The sequence below is a fragment of the Natator depressus genome, chromosome 2 (genome assembly GCF_965152275.1).
Source record: "Natator depressus isolate rNatDep1 chromosome 2, rNatDep2.hap1, whole genome shotgun sequence".
Taxonomy (NCBI): Eukaryota; Metazoa; Chordata; order Testudines; family Cheloniidae; genus Natator; species Natator depressus.
In genome coordinates, this window is record NC_134235.1 from 152,438,464 (window position 1) to 152,457,891 (window position 19,428).

At 44.5% G+C, this 19,428-nt stretch overlaps 1 protein-coding gene across 3 annotated transcripts in view; it reads right to left on the reverse strand.

The window, feature by feature from the left end:
• Window positions 1-17,726, reverse strand: part of TGFBR1 (transforming growth factor beta receptor 1) — a 71,225-nt gene extending 53,499 nt beyond the window's left edge. Inside the window, exons 1-3 of one of the 3 annotated variants that reach the window (XM_074945140.1) lie at window positions 17,572-17,726; window positions 5,264-5,515; window positions 2,574-2,816 (exon numbers count right to left, since the gene is read on the reverse strand). In XM_074945140.1, coding sequence (XP_074801241.1) covers window positions 2,574-2,816; window positions 5,264-5,515; window positions 17,572-17,650 — 574 coding nt within the window. In that variant the 5' untranslated portion in view covers window positions 17,651-17,726. Of the gene's footprint in view, window positions 1-2,573; window positions 2,817-5,263; window positions 5,516-7,251; window positions 7,269-16,779; window positions 17,018-17,571 lie in introns of those variants that run through there. The other 2 variants (XM_074945141.1, XM_074945142.1) reach the window with 2 other exon arrangements.
• Window positions 17,727-19,428: the final 1,702 nt, after the last annotated feature.

Sequence of the window (19,428 nt, forward strand, 5' to 3'; positions counted from 1 at the left end):
AGGTCAAAATGAATGTGTTTTAATATCTTATTTTACACACACAGAGTCTATTTTCAATTATACCATGACTTGTATTTTAAACTATTTCTTATGAGAATTAAGCATAATAAAAGATTTAAGTGACCTAGTCCAAGCAATCTTTGTAAAGTTAAAATCTAGATGAGCTAGTAGAATTTGATAGAGATATGCACTATAAACACGATGTGCTGTTTGCCCGTAATTGTAGCCTTGTTCTATGATATCATAAAAATGTCTAGGTTTGATGCTGCAATTAAAAAGTGCTCCCAAAGTCCGTGCTACACTAGGCTGCCCCTGCAGCTCAAGTAGTTACACAGGTGAGCATATACAAAAAGATGTTCCTTCAGATATGGAGTGGACATAGAAGCAATCTGTAATTTACAGAAACATCTATTCTTGCTCCACTCATCAATTCACCCTCAAAACAATACACAGGCACACTTGCAAATCTTAATAGATTATTAAACATGGCACCTTCAAAGAGCATGGATATATCAAATCAACTTCTAATCAATTAAAATAATTTTACAGTTAAAGTTGTAGTTCTAGCTTTCCATTCTCTGTTGTTTATCCCTGCTAAGATGAAAAAGGATTCTTTACTGCGACTGTCCTTTTTCATTTAGCAGACACCCCTCCAGACACACACACACACACACACTTCAAAAGGAATTCAACACATTGTAAGTATCATTTACATAGGATCACATCTTGGTCTCAATATCTATTTTTTTGAATAAGCACAGTTTTGGAGATAGCATTCATTCGTTAACCGCTGCTGGAGTGCCAACAGTGGAATACAGGACTTTGTATAGGAACACAGTGGCTCTTCCCAGCCTCATTTGAAAACAAAAGAAATCAGTTATATATGCCATGAAGCATACAACACCCTGTAAACTTTCAAACCATTTAACTTGACAATCAGTACAGTTTTAAATAATTTCAGAACTGCACATTTTAGAAGTTATTTCCACGTGAAGAGCGAACCCCATTTCCTCTTTATCTAGATAAGAAGCCTCAACCCTTACATGAGCATAGCACCTCTGAGGATTAAAGAGTAATTCAGTCTCCATGCTCACCGTCAAACATTGGCCTCCCCTGCTGGAACTGCCAAAAGGGTGCGGAGATGTTTATTTGAACTATATTGAAATAGATCAGACTCTCGTTTCATACAGATACTGGATACTAATTTTTTTCTACTGACCTGGCTGAACTTTGAACTAGTGATTTTTTTAAAAAAAATCTCAGTAGTGGATTAGCACAGAATTTTTATTTTGAAATGTTATCTTGAGAAACACTTCTTCTACACAAGAGTGGTATGTTTGTGTTAAAAGTTCGCTAATCCCTTCTATAAATCGACCAGAAATACAGTGAAGTTGTTCCTACCAACAAAACAGTTAAAAATATTTAATGCGACAGAAGGCTGAGGTGAGTTCCAAATATCATCAGGTACCTTACTCTTCTAGAAGCACATATGGAAAAAGCAATCCATATCACAAAGACATCACCCCAACAGGATTGCCTATGCGGTTAGTAGAGAGGCTAAGACTAAATGAGCATATAGACCACTACTCTCATCCCCTAGTCAGGGGATCTTAGTAGGGATAAACCCATTTTAGCAGGGATTAAACCTTCCTTCAAGTCAGAGCTGAGACATTGATAAGAGTGCTTAGGCAGAAATTCTGCACTATTTCCCTCCATGCCAAACCTATCCTATACATAAAGAGACATTCCCAGGGCTGTCAACACACCACCTTTCACAAGTAGTAAGTACTCTAAAATATATTAAGTGGTACTGGAGAGTGTGCTCCTCAGAACATGCTCACAGCAACAACTGATCAAACAATCTTTTCAAAATTGAGTTGTGTTACTATTTACACCATCAGAATTCAGAAGTGAAATCTATTTTCTAAGAAAGATGTTCTCTGCCTTGATGTTATTTGATAATGTTTCTGAATGCTGAGTCAAATGAAAAACTGATCAGGAGATTCAGACATAATAGCATCACTAACTCATAGTACTATCTAGCTTCTTCCCCTAGCAAAAAGTTAAAAAATATTAACCCTTAAACAAATGAAATGCTAAAACTAATTATGGTAGATTTATTCCAAATTACTCCTATTCAAACCTGTAAAAAAGTGCTCTTACTCATTTCTCATGTAGAAATACATAGATCACATTTGAAAGTTTTCAACTGGAGATTTTACTAGAGTTTAAGGATTTAGGTCATATCTATGCTACAGCTGTTAAGCAGCATAGCTACAGGTGGCATCACTATAACGCCATAGCAGAGACACTTCCTATATTAACTGAAGGGGTCCCCCCACCTTGATATAGTTAACTCACCTCTCCAAGAGGAAGAGCCCAAATCATTTTTCCATCCATCTAGCAGCAGCTGCACTGGGAGTTAGGTCAACTTAACTACAGTGCTCAAGGTGCAAATTTTTTCACAGATGAGAGACGTAGCTAGGTTGATCTAGGTTAAGTTTAGACTAGGCCTCAGTCACATGAAGCAAGGACTTTCATCAACAGATTTACAAGTATTAGAAATAAATTACCTGACCCAGAGCCAGATGTAGTCATATCATAAATTAAATCTTTTAAAGTAGTTCCTTCTGATATAAAAGGGCGATCCAATGAGGGATCTTCTTCACTTGGTACACGATGATGAATGACAGTACGATTATGGCAGATATACAGAATCAACATTAATGAAATGCAAACAAAACAGACTGGTCCAGCAATGATAGCTGCCAGTTCCACAGGTCCCAGATTAGAAGATGATTCTCCAGAAGTAGGACCTAAAAAATGGAGGTAAAAAGAAAGAAAAGTAATGTTACTATTTTGTAATAGCAAATATGTTTTTAACAAAGGGTTCATTTTTTAGTATTTGTAGCAATATATTGCATCAGATAATGGTCTTTGAAGAATTCTTTTAATGCATTTTATTTCAGTAAACACAGTCTTAACTCAGCTCTTTGAGAGTCATTGGTATATATTATGGAGACTGAAGCTACATACATTAAAGTACAGGGAAGTGAGAGATTTATACACATTCGATGCAAGCCATAAAGCATTATGACGCAAGAGACTTCTTGGGTACTATTCTGTACTTAGTGGTTTATTTCTTGATATACACCTTCAAAATAATATTTAGGAAGTCTGATGGATGCCCTGGTCTGCCCTCAGAATCATAGTTCTGGAACGGACTTCAAGAGGTCATCTAGTCCAGCCCCTTGCACTCACGGCAGGACTAAGTAGTATCTAGACCAGTGCTTCTCAAGCTCTCTGATGTGGGGGACCGGCAATTCCCCCCCCCCCCCCCAATGTGCATGCAGACCAGCAGCTGATGGGTCGCGGACCGGCACCGGTCCACGGACCACCACTTTGAGTAGCACTGATCTAGATCATCCTGGACAGCTCTTAAAAAATCTCCAGTGACGGAGATTCCACAACCTTCCTATGTAAATTATTCTATTCCAGTGTTTAACTAAACCACCCTTTTTGCAATTTAAGCCCATTGCTTCTTGTCCTGTCCTCAGAGGTTAAGGAGAACAATTTTTTTTCCTTCTCCTCCTTTTTAACAATCTTTTATGTACTTGAAAACTTATGTCCCCTCTCAGTCTTTTCCTCTCCAGATTAAAATAACCCAATTCCCCCCCCCCCCCCAATCTTCCCATATTGGTCATATTTTCTAGACCTTTGATCTTTTTATTGCTTTTCTCTGGACTTTCTCCAATTTGGCCACATCTTTATTGAAATGGGGCACCCAGAACTGGACATAATACTCCAGTTGAGGCCTAATCAGCACGGAGTAGAGCAGAAGAATCACTTCTCATGTCTTGCTTACAACACTCCTGCTACTACATCCCAGAATGATGTTTGCTTTTTTTGCAACAGCATCACACAGTTGACTCATTTAGTTTGTGATCCGCTATGACCCCCAGATCCTTTCTGCAGTACTCTTTCTTAGGCAGTCATTTCCCATTTTGTGTGCGTGCAACTGTTTACTCATTCCTAAGTGGAGTACTTTGCATTTGCCCCTATTGAATTTCATCCTATTTGTTCAGACAATTTCTCCAGATCATTTTGAATTTTAATCTTATCCTCCAAAGCACTTGCAACCTCTCCCAGCTTGGAATCATCCGCAAACTTTGTAAGTGTACTCTAATTGATGAAGACCCAGAATTGATCCCTGCAGGACCCCACTTGCTATGCCCTTCCAGCTAAATTCTGAAGCACTGATGATTACTCTGGGAATGATTTTCAAACTAGTTAAGCATCCACCTTATAGTAACTCCATCTAGATCAGGGGTCTCAAACACATGGCCTGCGGGGCTATTTCCTGTGGCCCGCCAAGCTCCCCCTCCCCACCTACCTCCGGGCCAGGAGTGGGCAAACTACAGCCCGTGGGGAAGTTGGAATGGGGGCGGGGGCAGGAAGGGGAGGGTTTCAGTAATACAGCCCTCGGGCCAACGTACTAGTCCTCATGTGGCCCTCGTGGTCATTTGAGTTTGAGACCCCTGATCTAGATTGTATTTCCCTAGTTTATGAGGTCATGCTAGAGCCTTACTAAAGTCACGATATCTCACATCTACCACTTCCCTCCCCCATCCACAAGGCTTGTTACCCCGTCTAAGAAAGCTATCAGGTTTGACACCATTTGTTCTTGCCAAATCCATGCTGTTACTTATTACCTTCTCTTCAAGGTGTTTACAAACTGATTGCTCCATTATCTTCCAGGTATTGAAGTTAAGCTGACTGGTCTGTAATTCCCCAGTTGTCCTTATTTCCCTTTTTATAGATAGGCACTATATTTGCTCCTTTTCAGTCTTCTGGAATCTCTCCCATCTTCCATGACTTTTCAAAGATAAATCGCTAGTGGCTCAGATATCTCAGTCAGCTCCTTGAGTATTCTAGGGTGTATTTCACCAGGTCGTAGTGACTTCAAGGCATCTAACTTGTCTAAGTAATTTTTAAGTTGTTCTTTCCCTACTTCAGCCTCTGATCCTACCTCATTTTCACTGGCATTTACTATGTTAGACTTTCAATCATTACTAAGCTTTTTGGTGATAACTGAAACAAAGAAGTCATTTAGCACTTCTGCCATTTCCACGTTTTCTGTTCTGGTTTTCCCTCCTTCATGTTTACTTGTACTCAGTTTAGTTTCCTTAACCTTTATAATGAGCTTCATTGATTTTACTTTAAAAATTACTTTAAAATTACTTTAAAAAACAAAAATCTTTACCTGGTGTTGGAATTTGAAGTTCTATTTTATTGCAGTAGTCTGTGACACAGCAGTAAGGCGCAGTAACAACTCCATCCTTTGACGAGAGGGCACAAACAAATGGCCTGTCTCGTGGAATCAGATCAACTTCTGCTATGCACATGCTATTGTGTATGAGTCTGTCTGGAGTCCGTGTTACTGAGGCAAAGCAGAGCCCATCCGTCACACATGTAAAGTTGTCTTTTGTACAGAGATGGCAAAAACACTGTAATGCTGTATTAAAAGGAAAGAGGTTGCGGTAGTCATGTTAAGCAATGTTAGAACTATGAAACTGTCAAAAAGTAAGTGGCAGAAACATTTTCCCTGATGCCACTTTTCGAAGCTATGTACTGCATCATAACACAAAATGCAAATATGATGCCTCTTAATAGGCTAACACAATAAGGGAGTGGGAAAGAGGATTATAACAGGAAGCTTGCTTCAACTTTGACTATGTATAGATGAACAATACATACACACACCCCCACCCACCACAGATACATTCAGGTCATGGGTGTTGCAAGTCTACTAAAAAATAGAAAGGTGAATTATTTTGAAATTCACTGTAATGTGTACAACAACGTAACACCTGAAGTATTAAGGACCCAATCCTGCTCCTTCTGAAGTCAACATTCAGTTTGTTTCAATGGAAACAAAAGCACATCGTTAGCGTGGAAGATCCACCACACAAGTGTTAGCCACATGTCATGCATTAAAGGCACATTGTATTTCCCAACAGTTTATGCGCTCCCCACCCAAGGGGTGAAGATCTTTAAAGGCCTTATCCAACTCCCATTTAACTCAATGGGATCACTCCTTTTGACTTTAATGGGAGTTAGACTGGGTCCTCGTTGTCAGGCTACAGAAGGAAACTTCCACATCTAGAGTACAGGCACTACAATGGCACAGCTACAGCTATGCTGCTGTAGTACCAGTAGTGTAGACAAAAGGCCTTTTCCCACTATGTAATGGTGGATAGTTTGACTGAAGCACATGTACACACCTGGGGGTTAGGTTGGCATAACTTGGACACTCAGGGCTGTGAAATTTTCAAGAGCCTTCAGAAGGAAGCTTACTATTTTATGCATGGAAGGGCTAGAGGAAAAAAGTGCTATTGACCAAAAGACAATCAACTAAAGAAGCTAACTCAATATCAACATCCCACCCCCATCTATTTGTTGAGAGTGTGTGAGAGAGCACAAGCGAGCAGGCACACAAGCTACAGGTTCAAGTTTGTTCCTCGGATAACATTTCTCTTTTGGTCCTCCCAAGATCTTGCCAAGGAACTCCACCAAATAGAGGTACATGAGAAAGTACTATTTCAAAAGTAAAGAAAAGTTTAAGTTCGATGCCATCCGTATAAAGACACAATGAAGGACAAAAGCAAAGGATCTTTGCTTGCAAGCACACCTTTAATGAAACATGCAGTTGTCTTAATTACACCAGTTAGTACAAGTGAAAGCTTAAAACATTCATGGACAAAATCCAAAGGGTAGAAGACACACCAAAGTAGTAATGAAGTGCAGGGATAACCAGAGGTGATAAGACAACTAGAAAAAACTTCAGCACTGTGCCTTGAAGTCTCACTTGTCTTCAAATGGTACACTCACAGTACCATTTGTGTAAAATATGAAAAAGAATTAAAGTGTAACTATGAAGTGTAAAATATGAAAAAATTAAAATAAGTGCATTAAAAATTACAGGACTGGAGGGATTGTTCATTCAAGAAGATTAGAATAACTAAAGGACCCAATCCTACCCTCTGCCCATGGATCTCATCCCGCCTCCATGGAGGGATGTTGGATGCTTCCATGGCAGTGTTCCCATCTTTCCCTGAACAACAAAGAACTTTTGGTGGTAGGGGAAGATCAAGGGAGAAGTAGATGGAGCAGTGTTCCCTTCTCTCCCTGCCTGCCTCCCCACCAAGCCCTAGAGATTTTAAAGGAATGGTAATACAGAGTGGGCATTACCTTTTCCTCCAAACTTCTTCCAACGTAGGGAATCCCACTTTAAAAGGACATGGACAAGGGAGGCCCTATGGTAGGAAAGAGGTGAATTGGAGGATGCCCTGAAATCCATGGGGGTTAGCCCTGCAGCTCAATCTAATGGAAGGCTTACAGTATGGTAAGAATTCTGTTCAGATTGCCTTAGAATTTTCCTCTCCCTTTATCTCTGCTTGTACATTTCACCATAGGATGAGAAGATCTGGCTCTAAATATATACAACTTGGAAAACAAGAAACCAAGAACAAGGTCTAAAAATATAAAAAGGGTGTAAATGCTAAGGAGTTTAAATGATTTGATTTGTTTAGGATAGACCAAGGAGACGCAAGGAACTGTTACTAACCTTTCCATAACCGCGGTTCTTTGAGATGTGTTGCATGCCTCCATTCCTCTGTAGGTGTATGTGTGCTTCAGTGCACAGTTGGAGAGTTCTCCCCCCATATAGTGGTATCTATCGGGGCAGCACAAGCACCCTCCACTGCCTCATGCATGCATACATACATACATAAAGGGTAGAGCCACTCCTGACCCACCTCAGTTCCTTCCAGAAAGATGCTGATAGAAAGAGGGAAGAAAAGCGAATCATAGAATGGACATGTGAAACACACTTCGAAGAGCAACAGTTACAAAAAGGTTAGTAACAGTTTCTTCTTTTGTGAACGATTGCACATTCTCATTCTACTGTAGGTGACTCACAAGTAATCCAAACTGGAGGTGGGCTTGGAATCTATTAGAACCGGGACTGGAGGAACACTCGTCCAAAACTGGCAAAATCTCTAGACCACAGAGATTGCATACAACGAGGCAAAACATACGACTAATGATCAGGATGCCATTCTGCAAATGTCTAATATGGGAAAGTAATCCAGAAAGGCCACAGAATCTTCTTAGGACCTAGTCAAATGACCCAATGCTCTATCCAGATGCATCATGTTAGCCAACTGATAACATAACCAAATACAACTGGATAGTCAAGATGAGATCCTCTGAGTGAATAATGGACAGCCTTTCATTGTGTGCGCAAAAATGATGAACAGCCGTGTCAAAGACCCAAAAGGCTTAATTCCAGTCTAGATTAAAAGAAAGCTTAAAAACATTTAAAATATGAAACCTCTCCTCACCTTCACTGAGCTTCTTCACAAGCCTCATTAGTTAATATGAAAACTGGAAGCCTCCTTAGTTAGAAGCCTTGTGTGAAGATGAAGGTAAACTTAGTGTAGAAAACTGTATACAGAGAATCTGACACCAAGCACCCTCAAGTCCCCACTCTTCTGACCGACATGACAGCCACCAAAAACGCCACCTTCACAGAAAAGTGCAATATGGAGCATATCACCAGATGCTCAAAGGGGAATCATCAGCTTGGCTAAGACTAGATTCAAGCTCCATGAGTAGGGACCTATCAAATTCACAGCCATGAAAAACGCATCCCAGACCGTGAAATCTAGTCTCCCCCTATGAAATCTGGTCTTATTGTGTGCTTTTACCCTATACCATACAGGTTTAACAGGGGAGACCAGCATTTCTCAAATTGGGGATCCTGACTCAATTAGGGAGTTGCAGGAGGTCACAAGGTTATTTGCGGGGGAGGAGGGGGCATAGTATTTCCACCCTTACTTCTGCGCTGCCTTCAGAGCTGGGCAGCTGGAGAGTAGCTGCTGTTGGCTGGGCACCCAGCTTTGAAGGCAGTGCCCTGCCAGCAGCAGCGCAGAAGGGAGAGTGGTATGGTATAGTATTGCCACCCTTACTTCTGCGCTGCTGCCTTCAGAGCTGGGCAGTTGGAGAGTGGCAGCTGCTGACTGAGGAATAATGAAAGGTAGAGTGATCATTCAGAATTTCAGTTTCTTTAGGAATTTGTTTAACTCACTCAGATCTAAAATAGCCTGAGACCCCCCCTCCCCTTTGTTTTCAGGATCCAGAAGCATCAGTAGTAAAAACCCTTTCCCCTGAGCAACAGAGGGACCTCTTCTATAGCCCCTACAAGAAGTGACTGTATCTCGCGTAACTTGGCATTGTGAAAGATGTCCCTGAAGAGGAACAGGGAAAGAGGTAGGGGGAAATAGAAGGTTGTAACCCACTTCAACGATCTTTAGAACTCCATGCATCCAGTGATATGGGCCCAAGTACAAAGGAAACAGGATAGTGTTTTGGGGGGGTGGGGTGGGAAAAGGGGGCAGATAAAAATAATCAAGGAAGGAAAAGATGGTACCTTTCTTAATTTTAACAATTGTACGGTATTCTTAAACTGGTACTCTGTCCTTGACTAAACCATCAAAATGCGTGCTTGGAGGATGCAGCCTGCCTCAATGTACTGGCAGCTGCAGGAGTGAAAGGTGATGGTGGATATGTTTTGTAACGTGTACTCTTCCCTCCTTGACAGGTCCTGGATTCAAGGTACAATCTCCAGAAATGGCTAGGTCTGATGTGGATGGAAGGACTTTGCCACCAGAATATAAATTCCCAGGGACTTCAGCATTGCTCTGCGTCCTTGAGATATTGCAGATCCTCATCACTCTTTCTGGAAAAGAGAGTGACGGCCTCAAAGGTGAGGTCCTGGATTGTCTGTTGAACCTTTGGGTGAAGACCAGAGGACTGCAACCATGACGACTGTCGCAGAATAAAGGAAGAGGCCATGCAGCGAGCTGCAAAGTTATAGAATATCAGGGTTGGAAAGGACCTCAGGAGGTCATCTAGTCAAACCCCCTGCTCAAAGGCAGGACCAATCCCCAATTTTTGCCCCAAATCTCTAAATGGCCCCCCTCAAGGATTGAACTCACAACCCTGGGTTTAGCAGGCCAATGCTCAAACCACTGAGCTATCCCTCCCCCGCTAAAAACTGAGAGGAGAGAAGGCTGAGGAGTCAGTTGCATCTAGATCAGCCTGCAGAGCTGTTCTGGAAATTAACTTGCCCTCCTCCACCATTGCCTGAAATTCTTGTTTTGTCTCATCTAGAAGCTTGTCAAACTTCAAAATTGCATATCACAGGGTAAAACTGGGCAGAGCTTGTTGGTTTGCAATATGAAGCTATTACCCTCCTGTGGAATAAAGCTTCCTTCCAAAGAGTCTAGTTTCTTAGCCTCCTTTTGTTTGTTGGAGTCAATGCAGCTCCCTTTCATTAGCGGCAGATACTACCAGAAAGCACAGAGGGGGACTGTTGGGAGAAAAAGAAGTTTGAACTGCTAAGAGGGGATATAATACCTTCTTTCTGCTCTTTTTGCACTAGGTGGCAGAGATGATAGAGTCTGCCATAAAACCTTAGTAGACTCTAGAATAACCTTGACAGAGCTCTCCTTGATGGAGGCACTAATATTAAAGTGTCCACAAGCCTGTTGAACTTTTCCTGGACTTGCTCTGGACAAGTGTCCAGAGCCAAAGTCATGTGTCACAACAACTTCTGTTGGGCTTTGGGGGTGGGGAAATAGGCTCTGCCATGACAGCCTCCTCAGAGACGAGGAGGAGGATGCCAACGGCTCTTGGGGATGATCCTATTGCAACACTTCGCAGGATAGTTTGAGAGAAGGGTCCTATCGCTGTGGGTGCCAAGCCCACTACTGAGGGTGAACTGCTTATGGCACTGACATTCTTAACAACCAGCAGAGAAAGTAGGTTGGGAAGGATGTGGGGTGCTCTTGATTGAGAGGGGAACCCCGATAGCTTCCAAAAAGGCCACTGATATGACCCTGGTCCAAATGTGAGCAGACCAAGGGTCTTTGTGGTATGCTCCACGCTGGAACTGAGGCTGAAATCAGGTGGGCAGGCACTGCACACAGGCTGCTGGATGTATCCAGGCTGACACACATGAACACACTTCAAAATCCGAAGAATCCACTCCTTCAGACCCTGGATGTGCTATCCTCATCAATACCAGAGAAGCAGGCTCAGATTCTGGAAAAGGAGATACCAGTGAGATCATCTGTCACTTTCCCCTAGACAGCACCATTTTAATCAATACGCTAATTGTCAAATCCAGTAGTCCCCCATGGTGCAGAGGTGAAGCTGTGAGTGTTGGTACCTTCAGTGCTGTTGCCAGGCAAGAAACGTGAATTGCAGGGAAAGGCAGTACCAAGAGATATAACCACTCTCTCATAGCCACAAACCCCTCAGGAGCAGAAAACATTGGGAAGTCATTCTGATTTTGTGGGACCAGGACCTTAGGCAACAACAGTGAAGCAACTCCCAAAGTGCCTGGTCTCAACAGGCCTGAACTGGGCTCTGCAGTCAGTGGACTTCCCCATTTTGAGGCTCGTTCTGGGGAGTGCCCCCTTTCTGAGCATAGCTCCAAGTCCTTGGTAGAGCATCCGATCTTCAGGTGACTGCTATTGAGTCCTTAGATGACATGCAGTACCTCTTTGACATGAATGAAATCCATCCGTCCATCCTGAGACAGCCATAGCTGGAAGAGCACTACTGACTGATACAAAGCTGCTCCATACCCAGGCTGAAGGGGGTGGCTCTGATGGAGGAAGGAGCATGATTCCAATAGCCCGTACTTCAGTCTAAGTGCCCTGTTCTTTTTGGATTGGGACTTTAACCTTTTACAGCTAACTGCACCTGTCCGTATTGTGAGGCTCTCCCAAGCATGTAAAGCAGCTGAGGTGTGTGTCACTAACTGGCATTGGCTTGCCACAAGCGTCTGAAGCCTAGAGAATGAGGCATAACTCCAGCACCAACACCAGCATCTGGAGGCAATGTCAAAAACCATTATTTGAAAAAAAAAAACAAAAAACAAAAAACAACGCTCAGCTAAGCTAAAAACTAAACTACTCTACACCAATGGGTACAAACTATAATAACTATAATGAGATAGAGAAGAGACTTGCACAGGCAATAGAAAGGAACCAAGTGGGAGGGTGGGGGTGTTGGAGGCAGCTCCACCCTTTATGCCTGTGTACAGTACGTAAGGCAAGTGATACCCGGTCATGTACCGCTAAGGGAAAAATACTGCTGTCACCCGAAATTGGGCCAGCTAGTAAGCTTAGGGAGGACTAATGACCCACCAGAGTTTGGCAGAAAGCAGCACATTTATTATTCTGATAGCTAAGCTTAAAAGAAGGGGGGGGGGTTCCACACTCTCACTCGCATACTCACACTCCCAGGACAGGCACAACATTGGAGATGTCAGGATCCTTCAAGGTAAGTGTTCCACAGCACAGCAATGGATGGTGTGATGAAAGTAAGTCTTCCCAAGGCATGACGGAATACAACGCAGCGGACCACTGGCCAGGCAGTCCGAGTGAAGGGCCTTCAAGGGAGGTACAAGCTTATGAGTGCACTCTTGAGGACATGGCCACTTCCCCTTTTAAGGAACTGCTCCTCATGGCCTGCGATTAGAGATGACTTGGCCACATCTGGTTGGTCACACTCCACCTCAGGCAGTGTCCATGCATTGGGTGTGTGATCACTGCCTAATTAGAGTCCCAGACACCTTTTTCTACCTTGGAGCTCCTCTGAAGCAGCCCATTCATCCCACAAGCATTCCAGGAGGGAGGGGGAAAGCCACTTCACAAGTATTCAAAGAGGGAGAAGAGACAAAAGGGGAGGGGGAGAGTGTAACAGACCTTTTGAGCGCAGAGATTATACATAGCACAGTCATACAGACCACTGCTGCTCCTACTACACTGAGTATGCGAGTGTGACCCCCCGCCCCTTTTGAGCTTAGCTATCAGAATAATAAATGTGTGGCTTTCTGCCAAACTTTGGTGGGTCATTAGTCCTCCCTAAGCTTACTAGCTGGCCCAATTTCGGGTAACATTAATGGTGGAGAATGCTGGTAGCTTAGTGGAGGATTTGACTCAAGAGTAGGGGTCCCCTGGTGCCCCCTTGTAGTCTCTTGGATGGGTCTGGCTCGAGCCTGCATGAAAAGGTGGTAGGCTAGCAACCCACTGCAGGGAGAAAAGGACGCCACTGTTGTGTAGGGCAAGGGAAAGAATTAGGTGCAAATCCCCTGGTGCCCCCAATAGCTTTTTGAGCAGGTCCTGCTCGAGCCTGTGTAAAAGGTGGTAGGCTAGCAACCCACTGCAGGGAGAAAAGGACGCCATTACTAAGTATGCCACTGTGAGGCAAGGGAATGGAAAAGGCAAAGCAGCCCGAGCAAGAATAAACCCCCCTCGGGGAGCGGCACCACCGTCCGGGTGTTGGTAGAATGGCTCCAAAAGAAAGGGGCAGAACCCTTGATGCCAGGGGCGGTTCCACCTGGGGAGTACAATTCCTGAACTAGAGCTCATGTTGGATAAATATGTACTTATAAACAGTCCCAATAAGGCGGGACTGGATCATGCAGCTGCCTGGCTGCTGTGGCAAGCAGGCTGGCGACAGCAGGCAGCAAAGAGTCAGCTCACCACTGAAACAGATTCACTCAAGGACCGATGTAATGAGTTGGAGAAGGAAAGGGATGTGTGGAAGGCACAGGCTTTGACTGCTAGCACCCAGGCTTCTTCCCTCTCTGTGGCCGCAGTACAGGCAGCCACAGCAGAGGAGGAGCGGGAGCGGGCGGAAATAGAGAATGCCGCTCTGAGCCAGGCCACTAATCTGGATTTTTAGTTCTGCCAGGAATTGAGAACATGAGGGAGAAAAGGAAAGACAGCCATGGTGTCTAAAGGAAAGAAGAATGTAGCAAAATTACACTAAGAAAAATTCTTAATTGGAGAAGGAATAAAAGGTTATCGAGGGCAATAATTTTTAAGAGGTAAAAGTAGAATAGGGAAGGGAATTAATAAGTTTTATAAATAAAATATGCAAGATGAAAACATGAGGTATGTGCAAATGACGACAGCCAATATGAGCTGCAACAGTGTTTAAGTGGTGAACTCTTTGGGGGAAGTATTGGTCTTTTTTTTTAAATAAAGTAGAGCTCCCACAGAAATCAGGGTATTTATAACTTATGAAAAATGACTTACTGAAGGTCATAAAGTGTCTAATTGACAGCCCTAGGTATATCATACACAGAACAACTTTCATAATGTGACCCATTTTATACTCCTTTCTCAGCCAAAACTTCCACAGAAAGAGCATTTCGCCTATAGAATCAGTACAGAATAGAACTAATTTATTGAGCCACTAATTGTAAATGTTAACAAGTTATAAGAAGTCACTCAGAGGGTTCCAACTAAAGAGGAATAAACATGGTTCTCTTTGCAGTGCCAATGCCCAGAAATGGGTCATCCGACTTCAAAATTAACTACTCACGAGAAAGCATTCACACCAGAGAAAAAACAAGACCTCAGATCACATTTTAACTTGATATCTTACATGTAAAATTATTCTGTTTTCATCTGTATTTTTGTGAACCAGAAGAAAGTTAAACTTTAAAAACAGACACCCTTAGTTCTGTTAAGTTTCTTTGATTGCCTTTATGAAAGAAAGCAATAGCAAGGTGTCTTTAAAAAAAGATTTAAAATTAATTTAAAAATTCAACACACTCATACTCTTCCATCTGCTTCCCCACACTAACACAGGTTTCCCCCCACCATACCAAATAAGCTCTCTAATGGGAGAGATCAGTTTTAGTAACATGAATTTGTATGTTCTGCTATCACATCTTTAAAAAAAAAAACCACCACTTATCTTTACCAGTTTTATTTCAAACAAGAAAATGATAATTCACTTAACCGCTATGTGTGGTTCCTAGATTAGGTCCATGCAGCACTGAAAAGAAAAGAGTTGGAAAACAACTTCTTTTACAGGAATATTTCTATTAATGTATGTCAAGACCAAGATGATCTCAACTAAGGCTATGTCTACACTGCACTTTTGTCGTTAATACTTTTGTCCCCAAGAGATGTGAAAAATACCCCCGAATGACCAAACTTTTGACAAAAAGCACTGGTGTGGACAGCACTTCAACAGTGGGAGACACTCTCCCGCGCCGCCCCTCATTCAGGGTGATTTTATTTTGTCATCAGGAGAGTTCTCTCCAGGTGACAGTGACTACTGCAGCCACACCATTGCAAGGTGCATAATGTAGATATAGTCTAAGTGCTGGCCCAAAGTTTGAAAACCAGATTAGTACAAAATAGACACAGGGTTCAATTCTTAAGTTTAGTACTTGTATGGGACTAGAGTGTCATTATGGGGGACCTCCATAAACATTACATCATAGGCAGATTAACTCTGAAAATTGTACCTTCTCTGCAAATGATCAGAAAGCATACATACAAATGTTTTCTATCATCACTATCTTTTCTTGGTCATTCAGCACACATTAATGAAGCCGGTGACTTAGAAAGATCCCATTTTTTATACTACCACTTAATGGCTCAGCTAAAACAGAAGTGCTTAAGTGACTATCAACCTGTATGCCCAGGGAAAGGTTCAGAGCTCAAAGTTGGCTCTCTTTCAGTAAATATTTTCTAGCAGATATGAATTATTTTCTACATAATACAAACTTGAAACAGGCACAGTTATAAAGATTAAGTTGCTCAAAAGCTGCTGTGTCCGTCCAAGAAAGCCAGAAGCAACAAGGTATTTAACTTCATGCTTTCTTCGTTGCTTCCATGTCACAAAACCTTCATTTTCCTCAAAATAACTTGTCCTCATTGTGCAAGACAACTTTAGGCAGAATGCAAATTACACTGACTATTACTGCTCAAGGTTAAGTTTAAGATGTTACCCATCGTCTGCAGAGAAACCATAAACAATTGGGTAAAACCCAGACTGTAAGGCAGGTCTCAAAGTTACATACCACGGAACACTGATTGCAAAAGAAAAAAAAGTCTTGAAACTTTCCAAGTTTCAATTTAAGAAAAAAGTGTTACAAAAGTTACAAAAATGCAAATAATATACTAGAAGTACTGCTTTTTTGCCTAAAAAGTAACTCAGTACAATAATTTAAAAAATATGCATGTGGATTACACACCCACACCCCTTTGTGTTCATTATTGTAATTTGCTGGGTTACAGAAAGCAGGTATATGGAGATTATGTAACTAAATATGCAGGTCTATGGATGTTTGTTTTAACATGTAGACTCCTCTTTTTTTTTTTTTTTTTTTTTTTGAGGATACAGACTAACACGGCTACCACTGAAACCTATTATCAATGAGATATTTACTAAATCCGACCACCAAACATATCACTTTTGCTATTTGGAGAATTCAAGGTACAATTTTGCTATTGTCTTTAGTTCCCCAAAATCACAAAACAGTTTCTGCAATATCCTTCACAACACATATGTTGTTCTGACATCAGATCTACAGCAGGAGTCTGCTGGGGGAGAGAGAGTGTGCCCAAAGAGCCAGGTAAACATTTTAGTATGCTGTACTTATTTATAAAATGTGTATTTTGTACCCTGTGGGTACAAAATTAAGGTGCTTAAGTACAAAGCACAGATTTGCAACTTAAACAGCATTAACCTAACCAATCACCCAAGCCAGATCTGATCACATATCTGGTATGCATGAGCACATACCACCAGCGTATTGCAAGCCGATGCCTAACTGAGCTAGAACAAGCCTTACTTCAGGAGACTCAAGAAAAAAAAGAAGTGTTTTTACCTTACCTAGCTGGTCCATTCAACATGTAGTTCCACATTTGTAAATCACACTGAAATAGTTACATTGGGACAATAAGCCTGCAGCATAATGGATTTTCCACGTTTCGGTTACAAAGGCGGGACACCTCGGACTAGAGGCGGAAGTTCTCAGGAAAAAGACATGTTATCCAACTAGCCCAAGTCTCTAGATCAGGGTCAAAGGGTCTGCTCCAGCACCCAAACCCCACAGCACTAGTAGGGAACGAGAGCGAATGTTGCCCGCCCCAGGGAAGTTGCCAGCGCGGTCACAGCCGAGCCGGTTCCCACCTGCGGAAAAAGAAAGCCGGGTCCGGCACCCCCGGGCTCGCCAGACCCCATCGGCCGGGAGCGGGGACGCTGGGGGCAGCCAGCTCCTCTGCGCGGCGGCGGGCCAGGGTGACGTGAAGCGCAGAACGAGCTCGCGGGGCTGCCCCGGGGCGCAGCCAGCGCGTTACGAGGCTGCGGGTGCAGCAGCCGGAAGGGGGCGGCCGCCGGCGCGCGCTGGGTGCCCTCTTCACCCTGCTCCCGGACAGCGGAGGGAGGAGCCGCTGCGCTCCCCTCTCCGCGCCCCGCCCCCCGCGATCGGCCCGGCCCGGCCCGGCAGTTCCTCATCAGCATCACGGGCTCCTCGCGTCTGCTCTGCGCGGACGCGGAGCCGCCGGGCTCGGCCAACAAAGGCAGGCAGGCGGGCTGCGGGCTCCGCCCGACCGGCCCCTGCGCCATGTTGTTGAAAGGAGCCGGCGGGGACCCGCGGAGCCGCCGCCCAGCCCTGTTACTCACCCGCCGCCCCCGGGAGCAGCAGCGCCGCGGCCGCCAGCGAGAGGAAGGCCCAGGGCCGCGGAGGGGCCGTTAGCTCCATGGCGCCGCCCGCTCGCTCGCGCCGAGGTTCAGCCCCACGTCGTCCCCGCCGCCGCTTCTCAGACTCGCTCGCCCTTGCGGCCACTATATAATGTAACTGACACACAGGCGCCTCCTGATTGGCCGCCCCGCCTCCCAGCCCCGCCTCCCATGCAGCTGCAGACATTCCGAACAACAACAAGAGTCTGGAGAATACAACCGGCTCGGCGCGAGGCCAAGTGGGAGGGGCGGGGGGCGCGAGGCGGGGTGAGTGACAGAAGGGAGCGTCTCCCTCCCGCTGGCCAGGCGCGCGGACAAGGGTCCAGCCAGCCTGTCCCGCCGCTGTGGGCCTGGCCGTAGGGCACGCGCGGGGGCTGGGGGCGCCTCGTGCTCAGGCGGAGTGTGGACGCGATAGAGCCACAGACCGAGGCAGGGGGCGGAGGCGGGGAGCTCGCTCCGCTTTCAGCGTGAGGCAAAGGAGCCAGAGCCGGGGCTGGTACTGGGCAGTCGAGCAGGGCCGCCGGAGCTAAGTAAGGAGGCGACAGAGATGGAGCAGGGCTGGAGGCTGCCCGGGGAACACGCTGAACAATGCGGGGCGGGAGATTGTGCACACCCAGCAAATAAAGCTCTCAGCCGTGCTCAAGCACTCTCTAGCCAGGACAGCACCCAGGGACGTTTGGTTTCCCCTAACGCGGGAAGAACTGGCATCATACAAATCTACAGAAAGCAAGGAAACTCCTGAATAAGTCCTTGCAGCCATACATATCTCAAAAAGAAAAGGAGGACTTGTGGCACCTTAGAGACTAACCAATTTATTGGAGCATAAGCTTTCGTGAGCTACAGCTCACTTCATCGGATGCTGTAGCTCACGAAAGCTTATGCTCAAATAAATTGGTTAGTCTCTAAGGTGCCACAAGTACTCCTTTTCTTTTTGCGAATACAGACTAACACAGCTGCTACTCTGAAACCATACATATCTCAGTGAGCATTCTTTTGTAAATCTTAAAGTAGGGAAGCACCAGATAAGGTTACAATTAGGACACACCAAATGCACTTCCCCCATTCAACAACAAACAGTGACCAGCTCTCAGGCACTTTTAAATTTATCTTGAAAATACTGCAACATCAAAGAGCTTATCTCCACTACAACCTAAAACTGAGTATTGCCACTGCCTAGGCTATGTCTACACTACAGCCTATGTCAGCATAATGTGTGTGAATAAACCACCCCCTTGAGGAACCTAAGTCACACCGACATAAGTGCTCGTGTGCACAGGACCATGTTGGCAGAAGAGCCTCTCTTGCAGACATAGCTTCTGGTGCTTGTGGAGGTGATTTTTTAATGTTGATGGGAGAGCTCTCTCCTGCTGGCATAGAGCATCACCACCAGATGCAGTACAGCTGCGACACTGCAGTGCTGTATGTATAGACATGGCCTAAAGTTTCATTCATGCACACACAAAACCCCATAATTTGAGTCAGTGTTCCCTCTAATTTTTCCATGTGCGGAATGAATTTTCCTATGTGCACCAATACGGAGGTGATGTGTGACACATCACCTTCATATTGGTGCACATAACAAAATTCATGTGGTGGGGTGGGGCTGAGGGGGTCGGAGTGTGGGAGCTGGGGCTGAGGGTTAGGGTGCAGGGGGGTAAGGGCTCCGATTGGAGGTGCAGGCTCTGGGGTGGAGCTGGGGATGAAGGGTTTGGGGTGCAGTGGGGCTCCCCAGGGCTACAGTGGGGAGAGAGGACTCCCCCCAGCTCTCTCTCCCTGCAGCAGCACCTGGGCCGCGGCAGG